General features: G+C 41.0%; 1 protein-coding gene across 2 annotated transcripts in view; it reads right to left on the bottom strand.

The window, feature by feature from the left end:
- eva1aa (eva-1 homolog A, regulator of programmed cell death a) overlaps positions 1 to 26479 on the bottom strand; it is a 94653-nt gene that overhangs the window by 49412 nt on the left and 18762 nt on the right. For both annotated transcript variants that reach the window (XM_088089417.1, XM_042503809.2), the window contains exons 2-4: positions 16435 to 16658; positions 14172 to 14295; positions 11408 to 11560 (exon numbers count right to left, since the gene is read on the bottom strand). In XM_088089417.1, coding sequence (XP_087945543.1) covers positions 11408 to 11560; positions 14172 to 14292 — 274 coding nt within the window. In that variant the 5' untranslated portion in view covers positions 14293 to 14295; positions 16435 to 16658. The remainder of the gene's footprint in view (positions 1 to 11407; positions 11561 to 14171; positions 14296 to 16434; positions 16659 to 26479) is intronic.

The following is a 26479-nucleotide window of genomic DNA, read 5'->3' as shown; positions in this document are numbered from 1 at the left end:
AACCTTACTGGGGCCTCACATTGTCTAAAGGATACCTGATCCAGTGTGTGTGTGTCTTTGTGTTTGTGTGTGTGTGTGTGTGTGTGTGTGTGTGTGTGTGTGGGTGTGTGAACACCAGCCAGTGTAATGGACGAAGTCCTGATACATCATCGCTAAGCACCCGTCAGCTCCTCCAGACCCTCTGTTCTGTTCTGCAGCTCTCCGCAGACGGACAGATGAGGATCTTCCCTTTGCTTTTTCCGCTCTCACTTCCTTCTTTTCTCACATCAGTAACAAGACTACAGGGGATGATATGCTGGACCACTGTGCTTTTTACAGCTCATAAAGCCAGTTTTACACACCCCTGCTTTTCAGTAGAGCTGTAACAAACCATTATGTTCATTATCAGTCTGCAAATTATTCTCTTGATTAATCAATTAATTGTTTGGTCTAGAAAGTAGAAGAAAATCGTAAAAAAGAGATTAGTGTCCAACCTACACGGCCAAACCCAAAGATATTGGCTTCCCCGTCACATTAAACAAAGGAAAGCAGCACATTTTAACACTTAAGAAGCTGGTTCTTTTGCACAAAAAAGATGATTCAAATGACTGAGCAAGTGAAATTAGCAATCAATGAATTGATTATTTGTCACAACGCTGTTTTAGAGTCAGCAAGAGACAGACATTGGTGTGCATTGCTATAGGGGTGGGAATCATAATACGATAGAATCACGATACTTAAATCACGATACAATATTATTGTGATGTTTTAAAACGTGCTGAGTATTGCGAGAACACACACTGTGACATCTTTTAATTTAATAAGATAAAGTTTTCAATTTGTTCATCTCACTTCAATCATTTTAATTGCAGAAAATGTATCTAGAAGATTGAAAAAGGCATTTGATTTTATTACTTTAGTAGGCTACCAAAGATTTAATTTGAATTTGCAATATCAATAATTTAATTTAAAAAAAAACATACTTGGCATCTGTGTATTAATACAATATTGTCACACAAATCATCACAATTATATGATGCATTGATTTTTCCTCCCATAAGTTGCAAGGTCAAAATTATCTGTTCTCAGACCGACTGAAAATATTTTGAGGCTGTATGATTATAGCAATCACAATGACTTAGCGAGAAAATAAAATGCTTTATTATGTTTTCAACTTCAAAACCTGCAGCTACAAACTTTTTGAAAAAATTTCTTGGGGCGTTTTATTGCCTTTAAAGCTGATGACAAGCGACAGGATAAAGGGCAGTGAGAGAGGCATTGACATGCAAAGGGTCATGGGTCGGACTCGAACCTGGACCGCTGCCAAGGACTCAGTCGACATGGAGCGCACACTCTACCCAGCGAGCTAGAGGCAGTCCCAAAACCTCTTTTTTTTACATTGTGAATTCTGTTAACCCATCTTGAACAAGGGCAGCATCATTATTTTATGTTCCACATCGTGTATCTTCAGTGACACCCCAAACTGAGTTATGAGGAGCACTACTTAAGTCGAGAGAACCTGCCAGCCGAGTCTCGTGGGAATGTGGATGGGCCGTGGTTCCACACGGATGCCTCTCACAGGCCCCCATGGTCCATCTAACCCCAAAAGACAACACAAGGAGACGAGCCTTTGAAAGTGGACACTGGGCTCTTGCACTGTCTGTCCCGGCGGGCCCCAAAAACCAAGAGAAAAAGACCAGAAATGCTTGTTAAGGCTCCGCTCACACGTTAACAGGCCACAATGAATTATGGCACAGGTCAAAGGATAAATGTCCCAGTCAGGAAGTGAAAGAGGTCATGCACGCTGTCAACATTCATCGGATGGTCCGTAACTGTATACAGTCCTGTATCATTGGATTACAGAAATCATAATTAAAAAACACACTTTATTTCCTGGTAATGATTGTGTTTGCAGTGAAGCCAGATCAAAGAGTCAGTGTGGAAAGCTTCTAAAGAATGTGAATGAACGTCTGTCCACTTGGACGCGGTTCGAAGGGGCAACCGGACACTCCCCAGCTGGAGCCGATACACTGGAATTCTCATCCAGGATGTAGAGAGGTGGGAAGCCTGTGGGAACCAGTGAGTGTAACTGGATAACCAGTCAGACACGTCAAAGGTTAGCGTGTTCCCACTGTCTCTTAAAACACGACAGGGTTTACCGAACGTGACTGATGAGGAAAATCCTGTACGTCTTGAGTAATTTCACGAAACAATATTCGAGATGATGCTGCTGTTATATTGGTGCACCTCTCCCAGTGCACGCACACCTCTTTTCTTACTTTTTTAGAGCAGCAGAAATATGTCTTAAACGTACCTGCAACAGTTCCAACCATGAAGGAATATGATATAAAATGTGGTTCACAGAAACGCAAAATAACTGAGCGGCTTTGCATCACATGCTGAACTGCATCGCGAGGACAGGACTGAAGTCGCAGCATTGTACAGCTTGAACTAAAGAAGCCCTGGATGTCTCTCAGCTGATCATCCTCTGCTCATGTCACATAAACCGTGCAAACAGATGACATTTCAGAGTCGATGTTGTAAAAAGTGTGAAACGAGATCATGGCTGCAACCAATGATTATCATTTTCTTAATTAACTGGATACTAATTTTGTCTATTAAATGTCAGAAAATAAACCTAAGCAGGTGTATTGAAACTGCTCGTTTTATTCAACCAACAGGCCCAAAACCCAAAAGACGTTCAGTTTACAATCATATATGACAAACAACTACAAATCAGTGTCTACGTGCCGATGCTGCAGCACAATAGCCTCCTGATCTGTGTGATGTGCTTTCATTTGCTCTCCCTCTCTCTTTTCTTCCCAGAGGGCTTGCTTGAGCCGGCGCGCCACGCTGAAAACTTTCCTCTCTGACAAGCGAGTCCACTGACAGACAGACCCCCATTAGCTGCAGCTTTGATTCCCTGACTGGGTGATTAGTTGAGCAGGGGGCCCATGAAGGAACGGGTGGGGGTTAAAGGGGGTTTCAGAAACAGATAGAGACTTCTAGAAACCAGAGGATGGAGACATTTATTCTTTGTCTACAGCAGGAATACTCAACTTGCTTTATTTGGGGGCACTTTAGCAAAATGACAGGAGGCCAGGGGCCAGTCGCAGCAGCCACATACATGTTTCTAGCATCTTAGGACGTTTCTGAGATTTAAGGACATTTCTAGGATTTTAGGACATTTACAGGATTTAAGAACGCTTCTAGGATTTTAGAACATTTCTGATATTTTTAAGGATTTTCTGATATAAGGATTTTAGGATGTTACTTGGATTTTAGGACATTTAGGCTCTATTTTGATGCTGTTTATGTACTCTGGTACCTTATGTAGCCTATACGGAAAGTACAAAAACGTTTCCTAATGTGAATCAATGAATTTTTAAAAATGAATTAGAAAATGATTGGGGGGTCAGATTTGGCCCGCGGGGCATAAGTTCAGTATCACTGAACTACTGGCACTCCGTACTTCTATGTCCACACACAGAGACATTTCTACACAGTTTAAAAGAGCATTCCTCAGGGTCTGACCTCCTCTGGCTCTCATTAGTGGCTTTAATACAGACAAACAAGCATACAACAGTCTTCTCTCTCTCTCTCTCTCTCTCTCTCTCACACACACACACACACACGCACACACACACACACATATACACATAGAGGCATGAATAACCCCTGATACCTCTAACCTTTACCCTCAACCGTCTCCGAGCCTGTGCACCCACCCTCCAGCCTCCACACGCCCAACAAGGACAGGCCTTTGGTTCAGAAGAGCAGAGACTGAGGGAAAAGGAGGAGTTTCCTGGACAAACACACACTTACTTTCACTCATGACTGATCACAACGCACAGAGAGCCACGAACAAAAAAGGCAAACTTTTCTTTAAATGACCCATAGTAGATAACCCACAGCTTCTTAAAGTTACTGACACCTGCTAAAGCAAAGCACTTCTATATTGAGAAACTTTCTGCAAACATCTTCTTCTCTGTCTCACATGAAACTATGAACTATGTGATTATATTCTGCCCTGTACCAGCAGCATGTCTTTGCTGCTCAGCTCTGTTTGTCACGTCAGTCATCTGTCAAAAATCGAACTTTCTGCGTGCTTGAAAACCGCATCAGGGTTGGATTGTGTTTTCCCTCTTCCACAGAATTATTTTAACTCGATGGTGTCATTTTAAAAAGCAACAGTGTGACAATAATATCAGATAGTAACGGTTGTGTGTTGTGATGGCTGCCGTTAAGTTTTTCTTTTACAAAGCACTATTACCGTCTCCCCTCTGACTTTTTTCAGTAGCAGTGCTCAAATTAGTTTTATTTTGCGCCGTCAGAAGATATTTAGTCCGTCTGTAGGGGCCTTAGACACACATTTGTACACAGATGCAGATGTCAAACTATGATAAAAAAACTGCCCCCATAATCCACATGCTGTTACAATCGCCTCCATGGCTTTGATATTTCTCGTAAAAACAACTGACAACTGTTAAGAAGTAGAACAAAGCTGAAGATGCCAACATAAAAACTGTATCAAAATAGTTTGATCACCAATTGCCCCCAGGCTCCCCTGATCAGCCCGGGATTTTACGACAAAGGACAAACATAAAAAGACTCAAATCCGAGATGCTGTGTCGGTCGTATTGGCACAATACGAACCAAAGCTAAAAGTAAAAACTGCCAGAAAACAGCAGAGCGTTTCGTAGCGTTTTCAAAAGGACAGGCAGGTGAGCTGGACTTCATATTAGCAGTAAACCATAAATGTAACAGTAAGTGTACGGTGTGAACGTCAATTTGTCAGAACTGCCAGACTGGCGAAGGTATTTTAGCACTGCCTTCAAACTACTTGGAAAGAATATCAGCCATTAACGATAGGTGGGCAATCGATCAGAGCACCCTTTTTTGGGGTTAGGGATGCACAATAATATCGGCACATCATCGGTATCAGCCAATATTGGCTTTAAAATGTAATGTCGGAGTCAGCCAACATGCTGCCGACATGACAAAGTGAACATGTACAAAACATGAGGCAAATGATACAACCCGGATTAACAAAACATATCTTAAAGATACAAGTATGTGTAAAGAATATAAATGACAAAAATTAAATGGACAGATAAACATGATAAAATTAATAAAATAAAAATACAAATAAAGATAAAGCAGGGTACAGGCGTACAGATAAAGAGGTATATTCAGTCAGAGGATTCAGGAAAGAAGCTGCCCAATTTTCAAAAAAGTGGATATATTGATATCGGATATCTGCAAAAAATCTATTACCGTACATCCCTATCTAGGAGTGTCCTATTTAAAATCCTCGCTCGCCCCTGAGTCTGGCTGCTCAAAGTAGAGATAGCAAGTTTATGGAGAGATTTTTATAGCAGCAGCGCTAATCAGTGACATTTAGAAATGCATTTAAGGGAAACACTGGCTTCTATTGAGACTAATGTAGGGTGAATGTAGGCTTATGCTGACAGAACGAATGAGGGCCAAACTAATGTATAACACCAAACACACCCCTGAGCATGTACAATTCCCGACACACAAACCCACCCACACATGCACAAACAAAGTCACGTACAACAAACTTTCCCAGAAAATTCTCACCGCGACGCTAACAATCCTCCAGGTTTTTCCACCCACCCACGCACAACTTCCCTGGAATTTCCAGGACAATGGGCGGACAAAAAAGTACTCATCTCCTCTTCTACTCTGACTCACCTGTATCATTTGATAGGGAAGCTTAAGTCATTGTTGTGGGATTAAACGGCTTTGTATGATAGCAAAGTGACTTTCAGATGCTGTGATATCGACACACGCTAAGTGCTTCCTGTGAAAGCCATTAATGAATATGAGACTGCTCTCACACACACACACATGAAAAAGTTAGGCAAGATTTATTTTAAACAGTGAATTCAAGTGTCTTAAAATGTCTTCACTCAAACACCCTTGCATGCATGCACACGTGCAGAGACTTCTCTTCAGCTGTGTTTGTAAGTTGATAGCAGGTTATTTTTCAAGTCAGAGGCACTTGGCAGGAAAACAGTCGACCCTACACACATGTTATCACTGACAACATGTTACTTCATATATTAAAACACCACATCTGAATTCCCTGACGCTTTACCCTAAACCCTGCATGACCCCGTTATCCTGGAAAACATGCAGACTAAAGCTTTAAGTAGCCCCAATATCAACTTTAAGGGTGTTATTTTAGAAAGGTTTTGGAAAAATACCAAGAATATAATGACTGAAATGGACTATAGGACATATTTAACCCTCTGAAACTGGGATTCAGTTTCCTTGTGCTGCGCTCAGACGCCTTTCACAACTTATTTAAACCTTTGAAACCTGAGCACATTCTCTCTAAAACATTGGTTAAAAAAAAAAATAAAAGGTCAATCGCCAACTTGACAAGAAATGTCCCACAAATTGCAAGAAATTAGTAAAGAGTGACATGAAAATGACCTAAAAAACAGTTTTTAAAAAGAGGGGAGGATCATCACAAAATTCTCCAAAAAATATCAGGCAATATGTCCTGAAAACTATATTTGGAATTCTAATTATTTTATACTTAAAATTATGTTACAGAAAAAACATATACAGTACATATATTCAGCACTTAATTCTCTTATAACTTTTTAATAAGTTCTTGCTAATTTTTGGGCCACACAGTGAAGTTACTTATCGCTTTCTCGCTATGTTTTTTGAAGAAAATCGACCTGATTTGCTCAGGTTACAAAGGGGTAAACACACAGAACTCTATTCTATCTAATCTTGTCCAAAATAAGACTGGATTCCTGCTGCTTATCTGCTCTGTATGCATCAAAGTCAGAGTGATATGCAGATAGAGTTACAGTGCAGCAGCTCGCACCCTAACAACTGGAACAGGCATCCAACAGCCAAGTGTTAAATCTGACCTGCAGCTGTGCGTGCTCAGCTTTTTAAAGGCTTTTAAAAGCTTGTGATCATACGAGACACCAGCCGGCCCATGCTTACAGTCTGAAACATCTTGCTGTGGGCCTTGTCTGAAGCACATACACAAAAGTGAAAGCGTAGTGGCCTTCAAAAAAAAAAAAAAAGTAGTCTGAGACCCTGCATGCCAAGCATGGGGGGCTATTTAGATGTCAAGAGGTGTGTGTGATGGTAATGGGGCAGATGAGAGAGGAGGGCTGAAACAGGCCCCTTTGCTTTGAGGATTCTCCATCCCCGCCAAGACCTGTCCAACTCTACCACTCCCACCCCACCCCAAAACCAAGGAGCAGACGAGATCAAAGAGGTCTTACTTTTGTGTGCACATGCCTGTGTATGCACTTGTTTTTGTCTTTTCCATGAGGCTGGATTCAAGAAGCAACCAGATAGCTGTCTTTATGGTGGTGCATAGGCTGCAGATTTCACAGATTAAATATTCTTTGTAGACTTTAAAAGCATTTTAGGAAGATGGTTGGTTTTCAGACAATACCAACACAAGTCACAAGGAGAGATCTACCTCTATTTCGGAGGTTGCTGGTGCTGAATTGCAATCTCAGTCTAAGAGCAAAATAGAAATAGAAGATGTAAGGACAGTGTTTGCAGGGAAACTTAAAGAATAAAGAGTGCAGAAAAGTTTTCTGATACCGATACCAGTATCTGAAAAGCCTCTGATACTGCCTCAAATGCTTCATTGGGTATCTGTGAACATGCGAGTCTATGCACCGAATCTGTGTTCACCTGGGCAGGTGCTGCCAGCTGTGAGTTCAGCTGTGAGGTTGCCAGGACGACGCGGTTTAGGGAGACGACTATAACTTAACTTGTTGGCACATTCAAACACACATTTAAAGAGACATGAAATCAAAATAGGCACAAAACAAACTTACACATAATGCGACTCAAACCCGAAATTATTCAGACATGCAGAGCCACAAACACACACACACACACACACGTGAGGCACCACAACGCAGGAGGGCAAAAAGAGAGGAGCAACTCGTTTTAAAATAATCAACGGTGTGTGTCTGAGCTGTCACTCAGGACACCCTCACTTCCTGCTCCTGGTGACACGGGAGCCACATCAAAGACGGGGCTGACAGGGGAAATCCCACCAGGGCACCGCAAGACTGTCTGAAACAGCCTGAGGAGGTGTCTGTGGGTGGTTGGAGTGTGGATACATATGTGTGTGTGTGTGTGTGTGTGTGTGTGCGTGTGTGTGTGGGTGTGTGTGTGTGTGTGTGTGTGTGTGTGTGTGCGTGTGCGTGCGTGCATGTTTCTGTGAGACAGAGAAATAGAAAAACATGCTGTATAACGGGTGAACAGGAACAAGCGTTTGTATCTAAGTGTACAGTGACAGAAAACGGGCCATTCTTTAACGGTGGTCCATTTCGGTCTGGAAACTAACGCATATTTAGAAAAATATATTGATAGAATATTAGCAATATCACGCTGGTATTGTTAATTCCATTACATCTTTTCCATCACAACAAGCAAAGTGAGTAAGTATGTAACCTTGTCATTATGGACTTAATAACTGTTTTAAAATGCAAAATAATGGAATCAAAAACATGAAAAAAAACACACAAAAAAAAAGATTAACTGCAATTTTTAAAAATGATCGCTTGACAGCCTGAGTATTTATGTGTCATTTGTGTTTGAAATTAACATTAGAATAATATTAAATTCAAAATTAAGCAGGGTTAAATGTCCAAAATCTAACCAGGCCACTTCTTATGTAATACAAATAATTAATTACTGATCTGGCATTTAATTTTGCTCCTTTCAAGTATGATATTTGTTTTTGTTTTTCTTATTTCTGACAGGGACACAAAAAGCACGCTAGTTGAGGAATCACCCAAACACAACTTCTCCTTTGCTCTAATCTGGCCTTTGTACAACTGTAACAGTAGAGTCCATTTTCCATGAATGCTGGGAGAACTCGGCTACTGTATTTAATCCAGAGTCTGAAACCAGATATGAGACCAGCCCTGTCTCACCTACCTGTCGCACATTCCTGGTCCACCTGCATGCGGAGGACTGGCTGCTTCAAAGCAGCTCTCAGTGCTCATATAGTATACAATAGCACGCACACAGACGCATACACACTCACACAATGCCATTCTTTATATCTGTCTCTGATTACCTGGTGACTGACGCCTGTGTCAGCCTTTCGACCCCATCCTGTCACCTCTGTCACAAAGGCAACACACACAAACACACTTCAGGGCATGTCTGTGGCGCACTGTTTGAATTATAGATCAAGACGAATGATATCTAGCCTTATTTCACAACTTTTCTAGCACACACACACACACACCAGCTAACTCCCACCTGCTCGGGCTACTTATTCACAAGACATCAGTGCACATTTCCGTCTAAACATTAACCAAACAAAGGCAGCGCAGACTGAAGCGGAATAAATGAGCTGCCCAGCAAAGAGGCCACCACAGTAGCTATAGTTATACTAATACTTGTCATGGATCCAAGCTTAGAGTCATTAACATTCCCCTAAACAAGGCCGAGGGTACATCTGGATATCCCATGCGCTCACACACACACATACATACTTGGAGGGAACTCAATACTGTCCCTTTTCTACAGGCCAAACTCTTTGGATGACGGAGACACCTGATCTACATTCCAGCCCAATTCCCCTGGCAATGTGTGAGTGCATGTTTGTGTGCGTCTACCTGAGCTTGAGCAGTGGTTTTATATTAATATCAGCATGCTTTTGTAATAATGAAAAAAATGATAAATGCTGATATGTGTCTGCAAGTTATTAATTGCAGTGGGACAGTGTAAACAGTTGACATCAAAGACGGGTGTGGCAGCGTTTGTTTTAGAGCCTCTGAGGCAAAGATGCTGTAGAGGAAATGATAAAATCAACCCAACCACAACAGCATCTCCAGGCAATATCGCCCAAGTCAAAGAAAATTCATGAGGAAGAGATTCAACAGTTATGAGCCTGGCAGTGTTTGTAGTTCTCTTTGTGGTTCAGAGGTGCTCCAGTCATGACATGTGAAACTCATCAATAAAAGCGTTTCATTTTCCACATCTGCAGGATGCATCACGGTATGTTTTGCTCAGATAAATTATGGCAAAAAGTATCAAATCGAAGCTTCAGAGTGACCTGAAGTTCCACTCTGTCAAATCATTAATATGCATAAGAACATTAGCAGGACAAAAAGGAGACTCATTTTAACATCATGCAAATGCCTGCAGACTCACATTTGCATTCCCAGCTTGTGTCTTCATGTAAGAAATCTCATTTCTCTCCTGAACTCAGACTAACCCGAGACTGATGCTATGAATAGAGCGAATGATAATGTCAAACTGTATTGATGCTAATATGATTTTCATCCCCTGCCCGCCCTGTCAAGACAGAGTCAGTACAAAACAGCACCCTGGGACCTGCTAGGGACACGGTGTCTTACAGATCCATAACCAAGTTCTGTTTGAAGTGCTCGCTAAGTTCTTAGTAAATGTTAGTGAGTAGTTACTACAGATACATTCACACTATTTCATTTTTGTTTAAAATGCCTACCTCTTGCTACATGTACGCTTAGCATCCGCACTCTGGATTAGACCTTTGAAAACGCTGCCGACCCTGTTTTAGTTTAAAAACTCCGGGGTTGTGTTTTCCCGATTGGGTGTTATCAACATGGATTTATAAGGAGAACTGGATACAGCATTTAAGGCAGGACCCAACTCATTCATGTGAAAGTTACTCAGTGGAACATGAAGCCAAAAACATTCAACTGTGGTATATAAAAATACCCAAATGATCAGCACTGCTTCCGCATCATCGAGCCCATAGAGCAAGCCCACTAGAGCCGGATACTTCCAGTTTAGCACTGCGCTCACTTAAAATATAAACTTTTGCATAGTTTTTAAAGCAAATGGATCAAGTCATTTCGCAGGGGTTGTGATGCTCAAAACATGTATTCACTGATTGTCAGATGTCTCTTTCTCAGTGTTATTGTATGGAAAAAAGTCTTTCTGGGCCCAACGGCATCACATGACAGAAGTCTCTAATGTGCCTGCTCTATTGGTTCACCGGTGCAAAAGATCTGGGTAATTTTACACCCAGGAGGTCAAACTTTTTTTGGCTTTGTGCACCACTGAGAAACTTTTATAGGAACTTTCATTTGAGGGGCCCGCCTCCAAGAATGTATCCAGTTACTTTTGACTGTCATAGGTGGCTGACATGACAGACAGGCTTCACAACATCTAAGCTGACACAGGCTCACTTCACTGGCCTGTGAAAAATCTGAGTGCGTCACTAAAGAGTCATCTAACTTAATGCACTTACATTTCTAAACAGTGACAGTAGTAACGATAAGTTAAGCAGTAACATGATCAGTTTTGTTGTGCAGTTTGTTGTTCAACCCATTTTCATTTAGTGATGCATAAATCTCCACTCATGTTACCTCCAAAGTGTGAGAGAGATCAGGGGCCTCACCTACTGACGGGGCCCTCCTGTGGTACAGGGGACACTCCAGGGTTCCCTGTTGAGTTCGGCCAAACATGGCGGAGTAAACGGCGATCTGCATGCCCCGTTTGCAGCTCAGCCTCATCCTCTCCTCCTCACAGACCACCTTACTCTTATACTCGTCTGGAGATAGAGGGATAGAAAGGATACAGATGTGTTACAAATAACAAAAAAGAAAAAAAAAAAAGACCAGTTTCTTTCACAAGTTCACACCTTTGCACCATGAGCAAATTGGTGGGATTTCTGCCCAAAACATTGGCGAAAAGGCAATAAGTGACTTGGTAAGAAATGACCCGAAAATTGCAAGAAATTAGAAGATTTAGAAAATGATCTAAGAGCTGGGGAAAATGTCTAAAGGAAAGAAAAAAAGCAAGAGAAAAATAAATATATAATGATCATTACATAAAATTATGTTACGCAATTATTATTATTTTTTTATTGTTTTTTTTCATGTCATTTTTTTCTTACTAACTAATAATTTCTTGCTAATTTTTGTGTCATTTCTTTGTCATTGCTCATTGTTTTTTTTCCCCATGTTTTTGAAGGGGCGAGGTCTAAATGTATATATATTGCATTTATGTGTAAGATATTAGCCTTCTGTGTGTGTCCTCAACTCACTAATAATAAACCATTTTTTCATCATTTCTAGAGCAGCTTTAAATAATCAGAGAAAACAGGATTGACAAAGAGGTTCATCCTGTGCAACAAGCAGAAACTGAGGTAGAGTTGCTCAGTGGACATGTAGAGCCATGCAGAGGCATTCCTCACACACATCCAGCCACAGTGACCTGTGACAGCCAGAGCAGCTCCACTGGCCAGCAAATAAAAACACAACAGCAGTCGTTTCTGCGTCCATGTGGGGAGTGGAACAGGAATGCAGAACGAGGAGAGCAGATAAAAGGGGCAGGACCTGCTTCGTTATATCTCCCGGTGACGGATTCACTCTCATTCGCTCTCCCTCCCTCCCTTTCTCCTTCACTTCCTCTATCCTCCATCCACCTCTCCTTTCAGAGGCAGTGACACCTGCCCGTCGCACCTCACTAACACCACATGCAGCCTTTCTCTCTTCCCCCGAGAAGTCATTGGTTAAGTGACAGTGAACAAAGAGCTGTTGATTGGCCCCGGGGTCCGGTGGAGAAAGAAAAAGTGGGGAGGGCAGGGGGATCAGTGGATTAATGCCCACTTCTGGTCACTCTAGTGTGAACTGCTGCACAGCTCAGTGCGGCTCGGCTCAGCACAGCACTGAGCCGTGAATGGAGACGAGAATCTGGGTGGGATTATTGCGCTGTTGTGGCTCCCCTCTGGAGTGATACTCTTAGCTTCCTGGCTCACAGAGAGAGGGAAGGAGGGGGATGAAGGGAGAGGCACGCAAAGAGTTTTTTTTTCCTTGTAAACCAAACAGGGAAGATGGCAGCAGCAGAAAATAACTCATAGATACTATGATGCTTAACCAGGAGCAACATCACTTTTCTTGTGCTGCATTCAAATATCTCTCACAAATACTACTTTGAATCCTGAGCAAATCGGTTTGGTTTCTTTCAAAAGTATGGATTAAAAAGGGAAATGAGCAACTTGACAGGAAATGACAAACATATTACAAGAAATTATATGATTTAGAAAATGATTTTTTCAAAAGCCAGGGAAAAATATTTATAATTGTAACTATTTGTGACATTATTTCACAGAAGTCTAATATTTTGAGCACTTTTGTCAGGTCATTGCTTTGATTTTTTTTAACTTTCCTTTACTTTTTAAAAACTTTTTAATTTGCTTTCGTTAGTTAATTTTCGGGAAATTTAAAATAAATCAAGCTAATTTTCCCAGGTTTCAAAGAGTTAATTCAGTGTAGAATGTACAGTAAAGTTAGATGATTGGAGTAATTGGTCAAATGAGAAAAAAACTGAGATAGTGTGGCTAATTTTTAAGGATATGTCTAAAGTATTTTTCTTAGTATCAACAAACCCAAAGAAAATACCAAAGTCAATGACTGAAGTATTGCCTTCGCCGTAAAAACCTGATATAACTTATTCCTCCATTCTTTCAAAGTGACACTCTGAATGCTGTATAGATCATCTTTAGAGATTGACTACTTCAGTAGGATGTGTATGTAAAATTGCAAAAGGCATAAAAATAGCTATTATATAGAGGCATAAAATGCATTTTAAGTCACCATTAGAACCACACAAATCAAACCTGACATGTATCAAAGCTGTTTTGTGCTGCTATGTGACATTTCCATGTCTTACATCGCTGCTTTATACTGAGGACACATTATTGCCTCACACTTTTAGATTTTTCTCTTAAACATGCATGAGTTAAACATTTACAAAAACTCTGTCAAAAGCTTTGTTTCAGTTGAAAATATGCCTGCACCTGCAGTACATAGATGTCTACGGCAACAAACAATTTTAGAGGAAATTAACCATTCATGTGATGGTGACTGGTTGAAAGGAGGATGTACGCTAAATCAACACTTCTCCTAGCTATAAGAATAAACTGAACCAGGGTTGATCAGTTAAAGAACGCTCTTTCAAATGTACAATATTTAACCAAAATGTGGACATGAATGTCCTTTGACTGTGGAAGTTGTTGTTCAGTTTGTCTGAAGTGCAAATGAAGTGACCCATCCCCAGGTGACTAAACATGGACGTGTGTGAGAGGAAAAAACTGCCCCAGCACAGGGAGGGACAGAAATGTGTGTCACTGTCAAGATACGAGGCGATGAGGGACTTACTAGGTCTGCATTTGTACCAGACAATGAGGTATTTACTGCTGCCAGGACACTGGTCTGTCCCAAACACGCGGCTGTTGACAAGGACTTGACAGCTCCTTCTGTCCTGGCACTCGTCCAGCATTTTCTAAAGAAGGAAAGAGTGACAGAGAGCGGGAGAAGACCAAAGAGAGGTTTAGAGGGAGAACAATAAGCCAACGATGGTGAGACCAGCAGCAGGCAAACCTAAAACCACTTCAAACACGCTGCTTATGGCCATGGGAATACGGAGGAGAGGAGCAGGTAAAGAGAAAGCTTCACTCTGCTCATTTCCTGGCATCCTTTTGCTTCTCTGGTTTCATCATCTTTAGTCGGCTCAAACCCAGGTGAGCACATTCCAGCACAATACCTTCTCCCGAACTGAAATCCCACTCGCTGGAGGAATGACTCAATGGATTCTGTTCAGAGCCTTCCCCGAAGGAGGCAGCAGGAACATTACTTGTTTTCACAGACCGTCCGTCTTGTGTATTTCTTTCAGAATATAGTTACGGTTTCCATAAATATGATACAAAGTTATTAAACAAATTAGCTGATTATTAGAAAATCTATACCAGCAATCACTTTTATCACCGATTAACTATCAAATAAAAATGCCAAATGTTCGTTATCTTTGAAACATGAGCAATTGGCTTGATTTCTTTCAAAAACATGGAAAGAAAGCACCATGCAAGGAAGAAGAAATGACCCAAAAATTTGCAAGAAATTACCAAAGAGAACAAGAAAATTACCTTAAATTAGTGAGAACAAAACAAAACAAAACAACAAAAAATGAAAAAGAAAGTTTTTTTTTAAAAAAGGCAAACAAGACTTGGAGAAAAGTGCTCAAAAAAATTATAATAATTCTGTAAAATATGTGATTTTGATCATTTTATTTTTTTCCCCTAACTTTTTGAAAATAATTTTCTAAATCTATTAATTTCTTACAATTTGTGTAAAATTTCTTACCAAGTTGGTCATTGCCTTTTTTCCAGTGTTTTTGAAAGATTTGCTCAGGGTTTAAATGTTTTAACACTTGTGTTTGATAGAAACATTTTTTCCAGTTTTAAATCATTAATCAAATACCTTTTTAAAAACTGTTAGTCACGCACACACAAAAAAAATATTCTGAAGATGTCAGCTTTACATCTTGTTTTCTGGGAACTGGTAATGGTAACTTTTATTTATTAATTTATTTATTTATGGACATGGACAAAAAAAAGTTATCATTAGATTTATTATAAATAGATTGTTTCCCTATAAGCTTCACTTTCACTATGCAGCTCTCTCTGTCACCCGGTACGACCTCCCAGGAAAAATTTATGGCACAAAGGAAGTACATCAACCATCGACAAAAACGTGGAATTCTACCCAGCAAAAGAAAAAGAGTCCCGTTACTAGACTCTGAGGAAAGTGGAAAGTAATCCGGTTGTCTTTGAAACAGCTGCGACAACAATAATACCACTTCTAAATGCTACCAGGTTAAAAGTAGAAAAGTTGCCGGGTTCTACTTTAGAGAGTGATGGAAATAACCATTAGATTGGGATGCCCTTGAAGTAAGCATTTTTATATGGAGACATTCATGTAATGCCAACAAACCAGGGGTCAGGAACAGGTGGTACAATGGGATTCTTCAGGGTTGTACTAATGTGGGTGGCGCAGCAGTCAGTCATTCTCTCACTTCAGCACAATGCACTCTCTGTGTCTGTGCATTCATGGCTGTCCTGTCTATTATGGAAACGGATGGTGTTCGACGCTAGAAGGCAGGGGGACTAAGAATAAACCAAACAACCGAATGAATGCTGAACAGGATGTGTTTGTTTGTGTGTGTTTGTATTGGTGCTGCAAAGCAGGGGTTCCAGTCCAGCCGCATCCCAATTTAGGAGAGGATGCTAAGGCAAAGACCCCATGAAATCGCTTTGTGTCATGGGAACAAGCATGCTTCCTCTTTAGAGAGTGTAATTTGCCGGAAAACGTCCTCACAAAGCATTACATAATCTGTGGTCCTCCAAAATATAACCCTTGGCCAATTTGACCATTTTACAGGACAATTTCTCCCAGAAGGACCCGTAGCCCACCAGTGAGGGTATGTAGAATGGACTAATGGAGGGCAGAAAGCCAAAAAAAGAGGTACGATCCAGGTCTAGGGTGCATGGAAGACACTGGGGACAAATTTAGAGACATGCACTGAATGAATTTGGACTACACTCTCAGAAAACAATCTCAGGAATATGTGAGCTTTGTTATTTACCTGTAGTGCAGTGGACACAGAACAATATCGGTCATCCTCCCGAGTGTTATGAGAACTGAGGAGGGCCTGGTAGGTTTGAGGACATTGTTGAGGGTCAGAGGCGCCTCTCCTTCCGTAGAAAGCTGATTGGACAGTGATAGTGGTTCGGGGCGGGCAACGAACTGACAGGAAGTCTCCGTCACAGGCCTGCTCGGTGTAGTTCCTCAACACTTTGGACAGGTAGCCTATGAGAGAAAAGAAAACACCAAATCAGCTGTAGCCTTAGACACTTTGACCATCACTGCATGCACTGCATGGATTTCTGGCAGCCTAACTGCATAATTTAGAATAAGCTGCAGAATAAACACTTCTCGCTTTCATGTTGCTTTCCAGTACAGGCAGCTGCAAACCCAGAGGCAGCTGCCTGGAGGAAGAAAGCTTTTCCCTGTCAAGCTTTGAGATAACGTCATCTTCTGCCATCTGCTTAGAAGTGGTATTTAAACCTCACAGCAGCTTAATACTAAACAGTCTTAGGCTTTTGTTTTATATCTAGTGTTGGTAAAAAAAATATTGGTCTACATTAGCGATCCATTGTAAGCGTAGTTAGCATACATTAGCTCTAAGGGCTAACTTGGCTTGTTTACTACATTAAATGAACGTGTAGCTGTCGCCCTGACGGTTCACGCTAATAAAGTTTTGCTTTAAGTCTGTATTTCCGAAAGTATATTGAGAAAGCCAACAAGAGTTAAACTTAAGTAAATGTCTCTCAAAAATGTTTTTTTTTTTTTTTTTGAAAACACGATCGATAATGTGTTGCAACAAATATGCGAGGAGGTTGGCCTTCCAGGTGTGTAACCAATTTTGTGAAATACTTTAGTTAAAGACAAACAATTCACTATGCATTCATTCTGTGTTTTACACAGCTAGCATGCTACAAATGTAAGCTAGCGAAACATGCCATCAAACTTTTTACTTAAACAGCCAAATTAGCTGTATCATCAATCTGTTAGCTAATTCAATGTTATGCTCACTTCCTGTGACAGTGCACAATCTGCCACAAAGGTTTAGGTTTGTTTTTGTTTTGTTCTTAATGTAATCGCAACTGCACCCAAAAAGAAAAAAGTTCCTAAGTCGGCTACAGCCCTAGTTGGCAGCATGCTACAGTTTCTTGTGATCTCTTGTTCAAAAATGGAGTGAATCCATGGACATTTGATTGTGCTGCATATCAGCAAGCCCTAACAGATCACCGCTTTCATCCAAAATATGCCCCAAGGCCTAAAATACCGCAATAACATAGAGAGGGTAAAGCTATAGCATATTTAGCTGTTAGCTTTGGCCCTCAAGTCATGGCTGTAGAACACTCTCTTATCTGTTTGATATTAAAAATACCTGCCGAGGATGATTTTCAAAGCCTGACATTATTACATTTTTTTCTACCAGAGGACAGTGCATACATGCCTACTTACAGGACTTTTCCCACAGATTTGAACCAGAGTTACGAGAACATGTGAGGCATTGCTAACTCTGAAAAATGCTACATGTTATTTCATTGCAGGTAACAATGCTTACGTGCACCACACAACCAGCTGGTATCAAGACTGTAAACAGAGACATCACATAAACCACTGAATGGAACAAGAACCACGTGAACTTTTCTTTAACCTTGGAGGCTGCTTCAAATCAAATAAAAGCTCTCATTCTTTCAAAACACTGACGTCTCTCTGCTTTCCCATTAAGAGTCTTTGAGAGCTGCCAGTCAGCCTGTCAGTCACACAGGAGAGCTGAAGCCATCACAAAGCCACCATTAACATTCCAGTCTGTGGGAAGGAGAGCACAGATAAAGGAGAGAGCTGATCCCTCGGCCACTGTCATGTCTTTCTGGACTTATCTGGAACATTTATGTGCCGGCCACTGCAGAGGAGGAACAAACAACCTGCTTTAAGTCTCAAATTTCTCTATTTAGTTATCACATCAAAATTAAACTCAAACTGAGACAAATTAGTTACATTATTTGGGAGAAAATTGAATCAATCTCACTTGTTTACCAACTGAAAACAACTTCCAAAGTGAGCTCAAGCTTTCTTCTAAGTGCTCTGCAAACACATTTACTGATTAGTCAACACACACACACACTCACTACGTGGACACACTGTGATTCAATTACCTATATTTGGTTAGTGTTTGGTAGGGATGAGGAAATAACAGCGTTCTCTAACACACACACACACACACACACACACACGTCAGCACACATCCACGTACACACTTGGATAAACACAAAACACACACATTGTCCCCTTATCACCATGGCCACAGTTAAAAGAAGGAAGGGAAACGAGAGACATTCTCAGGCTTTGAAAGGTCAGCCTCTCTAAATAGAGATGGTTATTAAACCACCATTGCTCACAGTAACAGGTCTCCACCTGTGGCTGGGTTGCAAAATGGAGAACAGGTGCATATGCAATCCTATTTTTAAGTTTATTTTGAGGTTATCTGCATGCCTCATACCAATTTTTTGGGATGTGAACTGGAAACAGCAGCTGTTTTTAAATTACAACTAAAATTCATATACAGAAATGTCCAAAACTTTTGATTCAGCAGCTACAAAAGCTTGGTTTGGTACAGACAGATGGCTAAGGTGACTATTCTTTATTATAAATGCTCTTTCATTCTTGGCAAATAAAGCTATTGTCCATGAAGAATAAAACGCTGCATAGTGGTTGAACCAAAAAGACAACTGAAAGGACAGAGAGGGACAAAGATACCTCTGAGCAACAACTTAGTAAGGAGAGAAGAAATCAGCAGTCAGGGGTTAAAGAAATTGGAAGCTTAGCAACAAATGTATACAGATTCATACTGGAATAAACTCCCATTTGAATGATAAGTGCACAAACTTAGGTGGTGTGCGTTATTCTAAACTATCACTATCTAAACTATTGCTTTTGTCATCTAGATATTTATTCATCCAAGTAAGGAAATTTGCATTTAACTGCAGCAAAGGTCATAGAAATCTCTGAACCCTGACTTAAGTTACATAAACATGTAGGTGGTTGTATTGACTGATGAAATATTTTTGTGTTTGTGACCCACTTGCACTTTTGGAGTCACTATTGAAATTTTGATTCTTTCTCTTTTTGTGGGCTTTAACACGTTTCTCCTCCTCCTACGGTGATCTCCCGCTTACACCCAGGTCTGCCTCGCCTGCCACATTCCACACAGGGTGAGAGGGAACTTGGCATTCCCCCTGGCAGCGAGACCACACACATACACACACACACACACACACACACACACACACACAGAGAGAGAAAACGTCAACACAAACAACGTGATAGAAACAAGCCTCTCTTCTTGGCTCTTGAGGCCAGGGTGTGTGTGGTGTGCTGGTGTAACAGTATCACATTATTAAGGCCGATTCTTGGCAAAGCGCCAGTGCCATGAGAGACCACGAGTTTGTGCGGCCCTCAAGCTAACCATGCCCCGGGTACAGCGGCGTAACCATGGAAACGACCGAGGTTATGAAGAGGGTGAAACGGAGAGGGCTGAAGATGGATGATTGAATTTGCGCAGGCCACTTGGAGGAGGAGTTTCTCTGCAGGGGGATCACTGAGCGCCATAAATACACCAATACGCCGTCCTCCACCCTACAGAGTGGGACTCTGGGTAAAAGCAAACAGATTATATCACACAAACCCTCAGGTGCTTTCGAAAGAATCCATTTCTCTTTTTCACCATCCCACCCTCCTCCCTCTCTCTCTCTCTCTCTCTTCCTTCTTCGGGAGCGTCACTATTGTTCCCTTCACGCTACCTGTTGACTGAAGCCTCCTTTCAAACCCAACAAATCAGGCGGGGTTAAGGCACCTGTGTAAACCGCCCAGCCAATGACAGGTGTCCCTCAGAGGCAGAAGGCCGAACAATGCCGAAGGAACACCCAGGCGTCTCTCCTCCTCGGTTTCTTTTCATGTGGGTCCAGACTCTTTCCTTAACTAGCTCTCTGCCCTTTCCCTTGACAAAAGCGCCGCACTATTATGTCTGCTGGTTTGTTTATTCGGTCATTAAAAGACAGGAGGTTGCGGTTGCGATGCTGGTCTTGCACAAACAGGTCGCTCTTGTCATGAACTGGATTGAAAGGTGTGCAAGGTCCATTTAATCTCTCCACAAGCAGCATAGGGATTTGTTATAAACATAGACAACAGCACCTGTCTTTTGTATCTATCGCCTGAACACAGATGGGATTTTGTCATATGATGCGACTTAATCAGTAGGTGAGAATGTCCACGTTTCAGCCAATTTTAAAGCCAGAAATCAGAGTCCCTTGTGATTGTTAACTCATTTGTGGTCATGTGATGACCCTAAAGTATGACCCTGTGATGGAGGAGGTCAGGTATGATGGAGATTAGTGACGGGCCACTGTGTTGTGTCAACATGACACAGAAAGAGGCCTGTTGGAGAAGGCTTTCCTCCCTTGGAATCACTGATTAGTCAAAACCGGGTGCAGGTCACATACCAATGCTAATTTACAGCCGAGCGAGGGTAAATATGCTTCTTCATTTCTTTTCTCTAAAGCAGGCACGTCACCATAGCAGAATTGTAATAAGATAAGAGTACTCGTGAAATTCCATGATTCTTTATACCCAGTTTAATACCATGGTTAAAAACACGAACAAAACAATAAATCCCATGTACTGAAACAAAAACTCCTTTATTTAAAACTTTAAAAACAAATTGAATTTAAATTTTACTGCTAATCACTGATGACCTGCCTCTAATACAAAGTCTGAGGGTTCATGATATTTTATTGACGACTAACATATAGCCTACAGAATATTTATATATTTCTCCTCCATGGTTGTTGTTCAGCACCTGTACATGTAACATGTGATAGCTGGTCTTTGTGGACGGCTATTTGTCCCGCCCCTCCTCCACTGTGATGTGACGGCTGGGTAAAAAGTAGAGGTGTAGTGATGCATCGGTTAGGATGGATAAATGAATTTAATGATCAATGATCCAATGCATTTGATGCAAAGAGAAAACAACAATACATATCGTCATCTTTAAGATATGCCTTTATTTTGAAATTCCTATGGCACATCTGCTTCACCTGCACCTCCTTCCTAAACATTCAAACAGTGCTAGCTGTCTAGCACCAAGCAGATAATGGTAGGCAGATATTTACTGATATCATCTCATTTCAATCAAAGGCCCCTGAATAGAATCAAAATGAATTTGGGACATCAGCATCGTATTGTCCAAAGAATCGATATAACACTGTATCATGATGGAACTTTTGATATACACCTTCAGTAAAAAATGACACTGACAAGCAAAGGGTGAGCCTCATCCCACTGTGTTTGTAGCACAGTGTTAATAAGTGGTGCTGAAATATCATAAAAATTTAAAAAATTCACCTGGCTCAGGAAAAAAAATGTTTTTTTACCAAACAAGTTGAGACACAGTTGTCTCTGCCGCTGCACTTGTCATAATTTGACACTGTCAGACGTACATGCTGCCCAGTCAGGCCCTGAAGAACACAGACCAAGGGTAGTAGAAAAAAAATGAATACCATCACTTTTTCAGAATTTTGGCATCAACTTGGTACCGAAGTAAAGGTTCTCGTGACTCTGACATATTTATTCTCTAAAATGAAGTGCTCTCTCCCAGCTGGAGCTTCCACTATAAAACCTAACACTCAGGGTTTTCCCCTGCTTTTGAAAGATACCGCCTTCTCCTATTGGCCGAGCCTGGAGAATGAACAATGCACTGCAGCATGAAGTATTACTGACGTGTTGTAATAGTGCAGGCTTAATACTTCTTACTACTCACTCACTTCAATGTTGCTTGTGAAGTAATGTTTGTAAAGCCTCTTGTGTTGGGCAAGAAAGTATAATATTGCAGAATATTAGAAGATTACAGCTTAACTTAATGGCTCAAAAGTGCCTGTTTAGTTTAGAGCCTGTACGATAAACAGGAGCCGCTTTAAATAGATTGTGTATGTAAAATAAAAATATATCTGTAACAACACCTCAAGACACATTCCATTGAAAGTAAGAAACCAAGACGTTCATGAAAGCGACAAAATCAAAGGCTGTATTGCGTTTCATCTTGGTACATTAGGTATTTAGGCATTTACAGCTTCAAGACTTTATTGGTGTTATTTTAAGCAAATTATAGCCATCAAACCATCAAATGTTCAAAGATGCAGAGCTGCAGGCCTGCTGCTGGAAGAAGAAATTCCCTTTAAGTGGTGATTACTGGGAAGAGCAGAGGTTTCCCTCAAAAGAGCTGGCCGCGCTCTGGCAACACTCTAGAGGAGGTTGGTGGAGATGAAGAGGGGAAGGAGAGGGCGTCGAAAAGTAGAGAACACGAAGAGTGATGGAGACAACAAGTGGTAAAGACATCCTGAATCCAAACAGACACAGGAGGTCGAGAGAGTGATGGTTTTAACTGGACAAGAGAAGGAAAAGACAGCAGTAACAGCAACACCAGTCATGAGAAAAAAATAGCTAAGAGAACTTTTAAAAACAAAGTTGCTGCTTACAGGATGTGGCAGCATAGGTCGAAAGGCCAGAGCTGGTGGCTTTAGGCCTTATAGTAATTACTTTTCTCCACAGACCACAGAGGCGGCACAAGGAACAGAGCACGGCATGCTGTTTAGATAAAACACCAACCGGCTCTAAATCATATGTGGTCAAAACTCTGCATTCACCTTTTCAGACGTCAACTTTAGCCGAGTACATGATATCTGAAAGGGACAGGTTAACGAGGTGTGCCGACGTGAAATGAAATATCAAACATGAGAAGGAGCTAAAGTTCACATGGCACAAAGGATGCACCGCTGCACAATGGACATGATGTCAAAGGAAAGCTAGCAACTGCTGCTGTAAAGATGCCAGTCCTCTCTGCTAAGCCATTCAGATTTGGGTCTAAAAAAATGCATTCCTAAAATACATTGCATTCCTCTGCTTATAATACATTAGTCTTGGTACTATAGTCACGTTTTGGATTAACCTACTTTCTGTTAATCACACTATGGGGCAGGAAAAGACCACAGAAATATTTTGATCAAACCTAGCAGTTAAATTTGAGTCGGAGCAGGATCACCTTTTGAGAGTATTGTAAATGGGTAGCTCATTCAAAGTGTTGCAGTGAGTGTTGAGTAAAACCATTTCTGCAGCGCATTAATTCAAACACATGCACCAGCTTGCCATTTTGGTTTGCCGTTTGCATATATTTGATGGATTGTTATGATCTGAAGGTTTGAGGGTCTGTCATTCTGTCACATCAGCAAATATATGAAGCTTCTACACATGATGCAGTGTTTTTGCCTGTGCTGTTCTCACTATGCTGGGCTCAGGTGGAAAAAGGTGATTTTATTTATATGCAACACTTGAATCAAAATACAGTGATAGCTGGTGGTTTGTAGGGTCACTGCTGATCAAAAAGGAGGTTGATGATAGCAGTGAGAGTGGATCAAATCAATTAAGTTATGGCAGATATGGACCGCACAATCAAAACAATGAGCTGAAAGATGATAATACGCTTTGTAGAGCAGCCCAGTTGCCAGAATAAAATGTTGGTTTGTACATTTTTTGCAAACCACAGATGTTACATTTATATGTTTTATATGTACGAGGAGGAAAAGGGGATGGTAGATGGCGCGACAATGAGGCAAAATGACTACCAAGCATTAGACCAGTGTTTGAGACCAACGAAAGCAGCTATTTTTAATGATCAGGACATTTCATCAGGGCATTTCTTAAAGAGAGTTTGGGACATTTCCTGCTACATTTCTAGCAATGGAAGCAGGTATTTTTAATAAGAGTCAAAAAGTTTTCAGCAACATCTGTAGTGACAAATGGGGGAAAGGGGATGTTTTTAATGACAATTAGGGACATTTCCAGCTGCATGTCAAGTAAGAAAAGAAGGAAATTTTAATGAGAGTTCTGCACATTTCCAGTCATGTTGAGGGACACTTCCAGCCGGGTGTGCAGCAACAAAAGTGGTTATTTTTAAAGAGAGTCCAGGACATTTCTAGCCTGGTTTGTAGAAACCAAAGTGGGTATTTTAAACCAAACATGTTTTTCTAATGCTGACCAAATAGTTTTGGTGCTTAAACCCAACCACAGTATTGCTGCAACACAAAATTGTATTACATCAGTGGTTCGCAGAAACCTACATTTCCATCATTTATTTTGGCAATTGCACTGAGAAGAGCTGAAGGAAACTGTACAGTTAGGTAATAATCCCTTGCAGCTTTGTCAGTATGAGCGCCTCCTGTTAAATCTGCACACAGTCATTTGATCCACATGATTATTAACCCTAGCCACTTTAAGGTTTGAAACCAAATCAGGGGATTTAAACCTTCTACTGAAAACTGTGAAAACCATCACACAGTTCAAAAAAGATTCATGATAAACCTTATAAGGAACAAAATTTTAAAAGGCCACATTTATGTTTATAAAGTAGCTGATTGGTTACTTTATGCTCTTTTTTGGGGGTCAGAGGCAGCATGCTGGTCTGCAGTACAAGTGGAAAAGAGTGTGCAAGAAGTCGCGGCTGTATTGTAGTGACAGCATTAATGGGTGGCACGTGATGGCTGTTAAACTGAGAGAGGTGCAGGATTCCTAGAATAGTTACTGAACATGTTAACATACACAGACACACTGTACACACACTTACAGAGTGGGTGGGGGGCTGTCAGCTGAGGGGGCTTACTCACATGAGGTTGGTCCCCTGGTTTTAGCCCGAGCATTGGTTTTGTGCTTTGACTTCACACTAAACAACACTGCTCCAGGATGTCCTCCTCCCTCTCCGCGGGATATAAACCCAGCATGTGTTTCACACTCTGCTATCAGACTTCACTTAAGACTGATCAAACAACAGATAATGAAATTGGGAAGAGAGGAAAGTAAAACCTAACAGAGAGGAACGACACGATGGAGGATGTGTAAACCGAGGAAAACAGAAAATATGACGGTTCTCCTACAGTAACATTTATTTGCTTTGGACATTCCTCTGTGTTTCTTTCAACCAATAAACTGACAGTGGCAAACCATGTGCATACACATGGGCCATCCGGGTGCATGCAACATTAACCCTTTTAAAACCTGAACACGTTGGCTTGACTCAAAAATTCGTGAAGAAGGCAATAAGCAACAAAGGAAAAACTGACCCAAAAATGAGAAAGAGATAAGTAAAAAAATTACCTGATTTCTTTTTAATTTAGAAAAAGAAAGGTAAAAAATACAAACCTGGAAATAACCAGAAAAAAAATATAATTCTGTACCATAATTTTTTTTTTTTATAATTTTTTTTTTTTTTTCCTAGCTTTTTTAAAAATCATTTTCCAAATTAAGTAATGCAATTTGTGGAATATTTCCTACCATGCTCCTTGCCTTTTTTCTCTCATGTTTTTGAAAGTAATCGCACCAATATGAAAGGCATCTGAAAGCAGCACAAGGAAAGTGACGTCACTCCAGGTTTCAAAGGGTTAAGATTCTACAATCATTCTCACCTTTTTCAGTCTGTCATCAGCAGGGTCAGCCAAGAAAAACAAAACTTTTGTATGTTTAGATTTGGTTCACTAAAATTATGTGGTTTGGCAGGCAAGAATGAGGGTCTGCATGTTTATGCCTTTTTGTTTTTTTAAAACACCGCGGATTCGCCGCATGGTATTTATCAATACTCACACGACAATTTCCTTCATTTGAGCAGCAGAGTTGCTAACACCCCGCCACCCGCCTCCCCCAACAGACAGAGCACAGAGCCCGAGCAGCTGAAGTCATTAAAACCAGAGACACAAACACTCTGCCAGCCCGGTCCTCTCCTCCTCTCCTGCTTGTCTTTCTAACACCTACACACACAAACACACATTATGCATATACACATAAACCCAAAGAGGCATGCAGGGGCACACAAACGTCAACCTGCTGGATAAAATCAACAAAGTTACACACCCACCCCTGGCTCTGGCCTTACTGAACACGGCTTATTTATTTATTTGCTTACACCATGAAGTATGAATCCAACAGCAGCGGCCTCCAAGGCTCATAATGGGCTGTGTGTT

This window comes from Plectropomus leopardus, chromosome 16 (genome assembly GCF_026936395.1).
Source record: "Plectropomus leopardus strain MGB_pleo_1.0 chromosome 16, ASM2693639v1, whole genome shotgun sequence".
NCBI lineage: Eukaryota > Metazoa > Chordata > Actinopteri > Perciformes > Serranidae > Plectropomus > Plectropomus leopardus.
The sequence above is the reverse complement of the archived record's forward strand: the minus strand, read 5'-3'. Positions and strand labels throughout refer to the sequence as shown.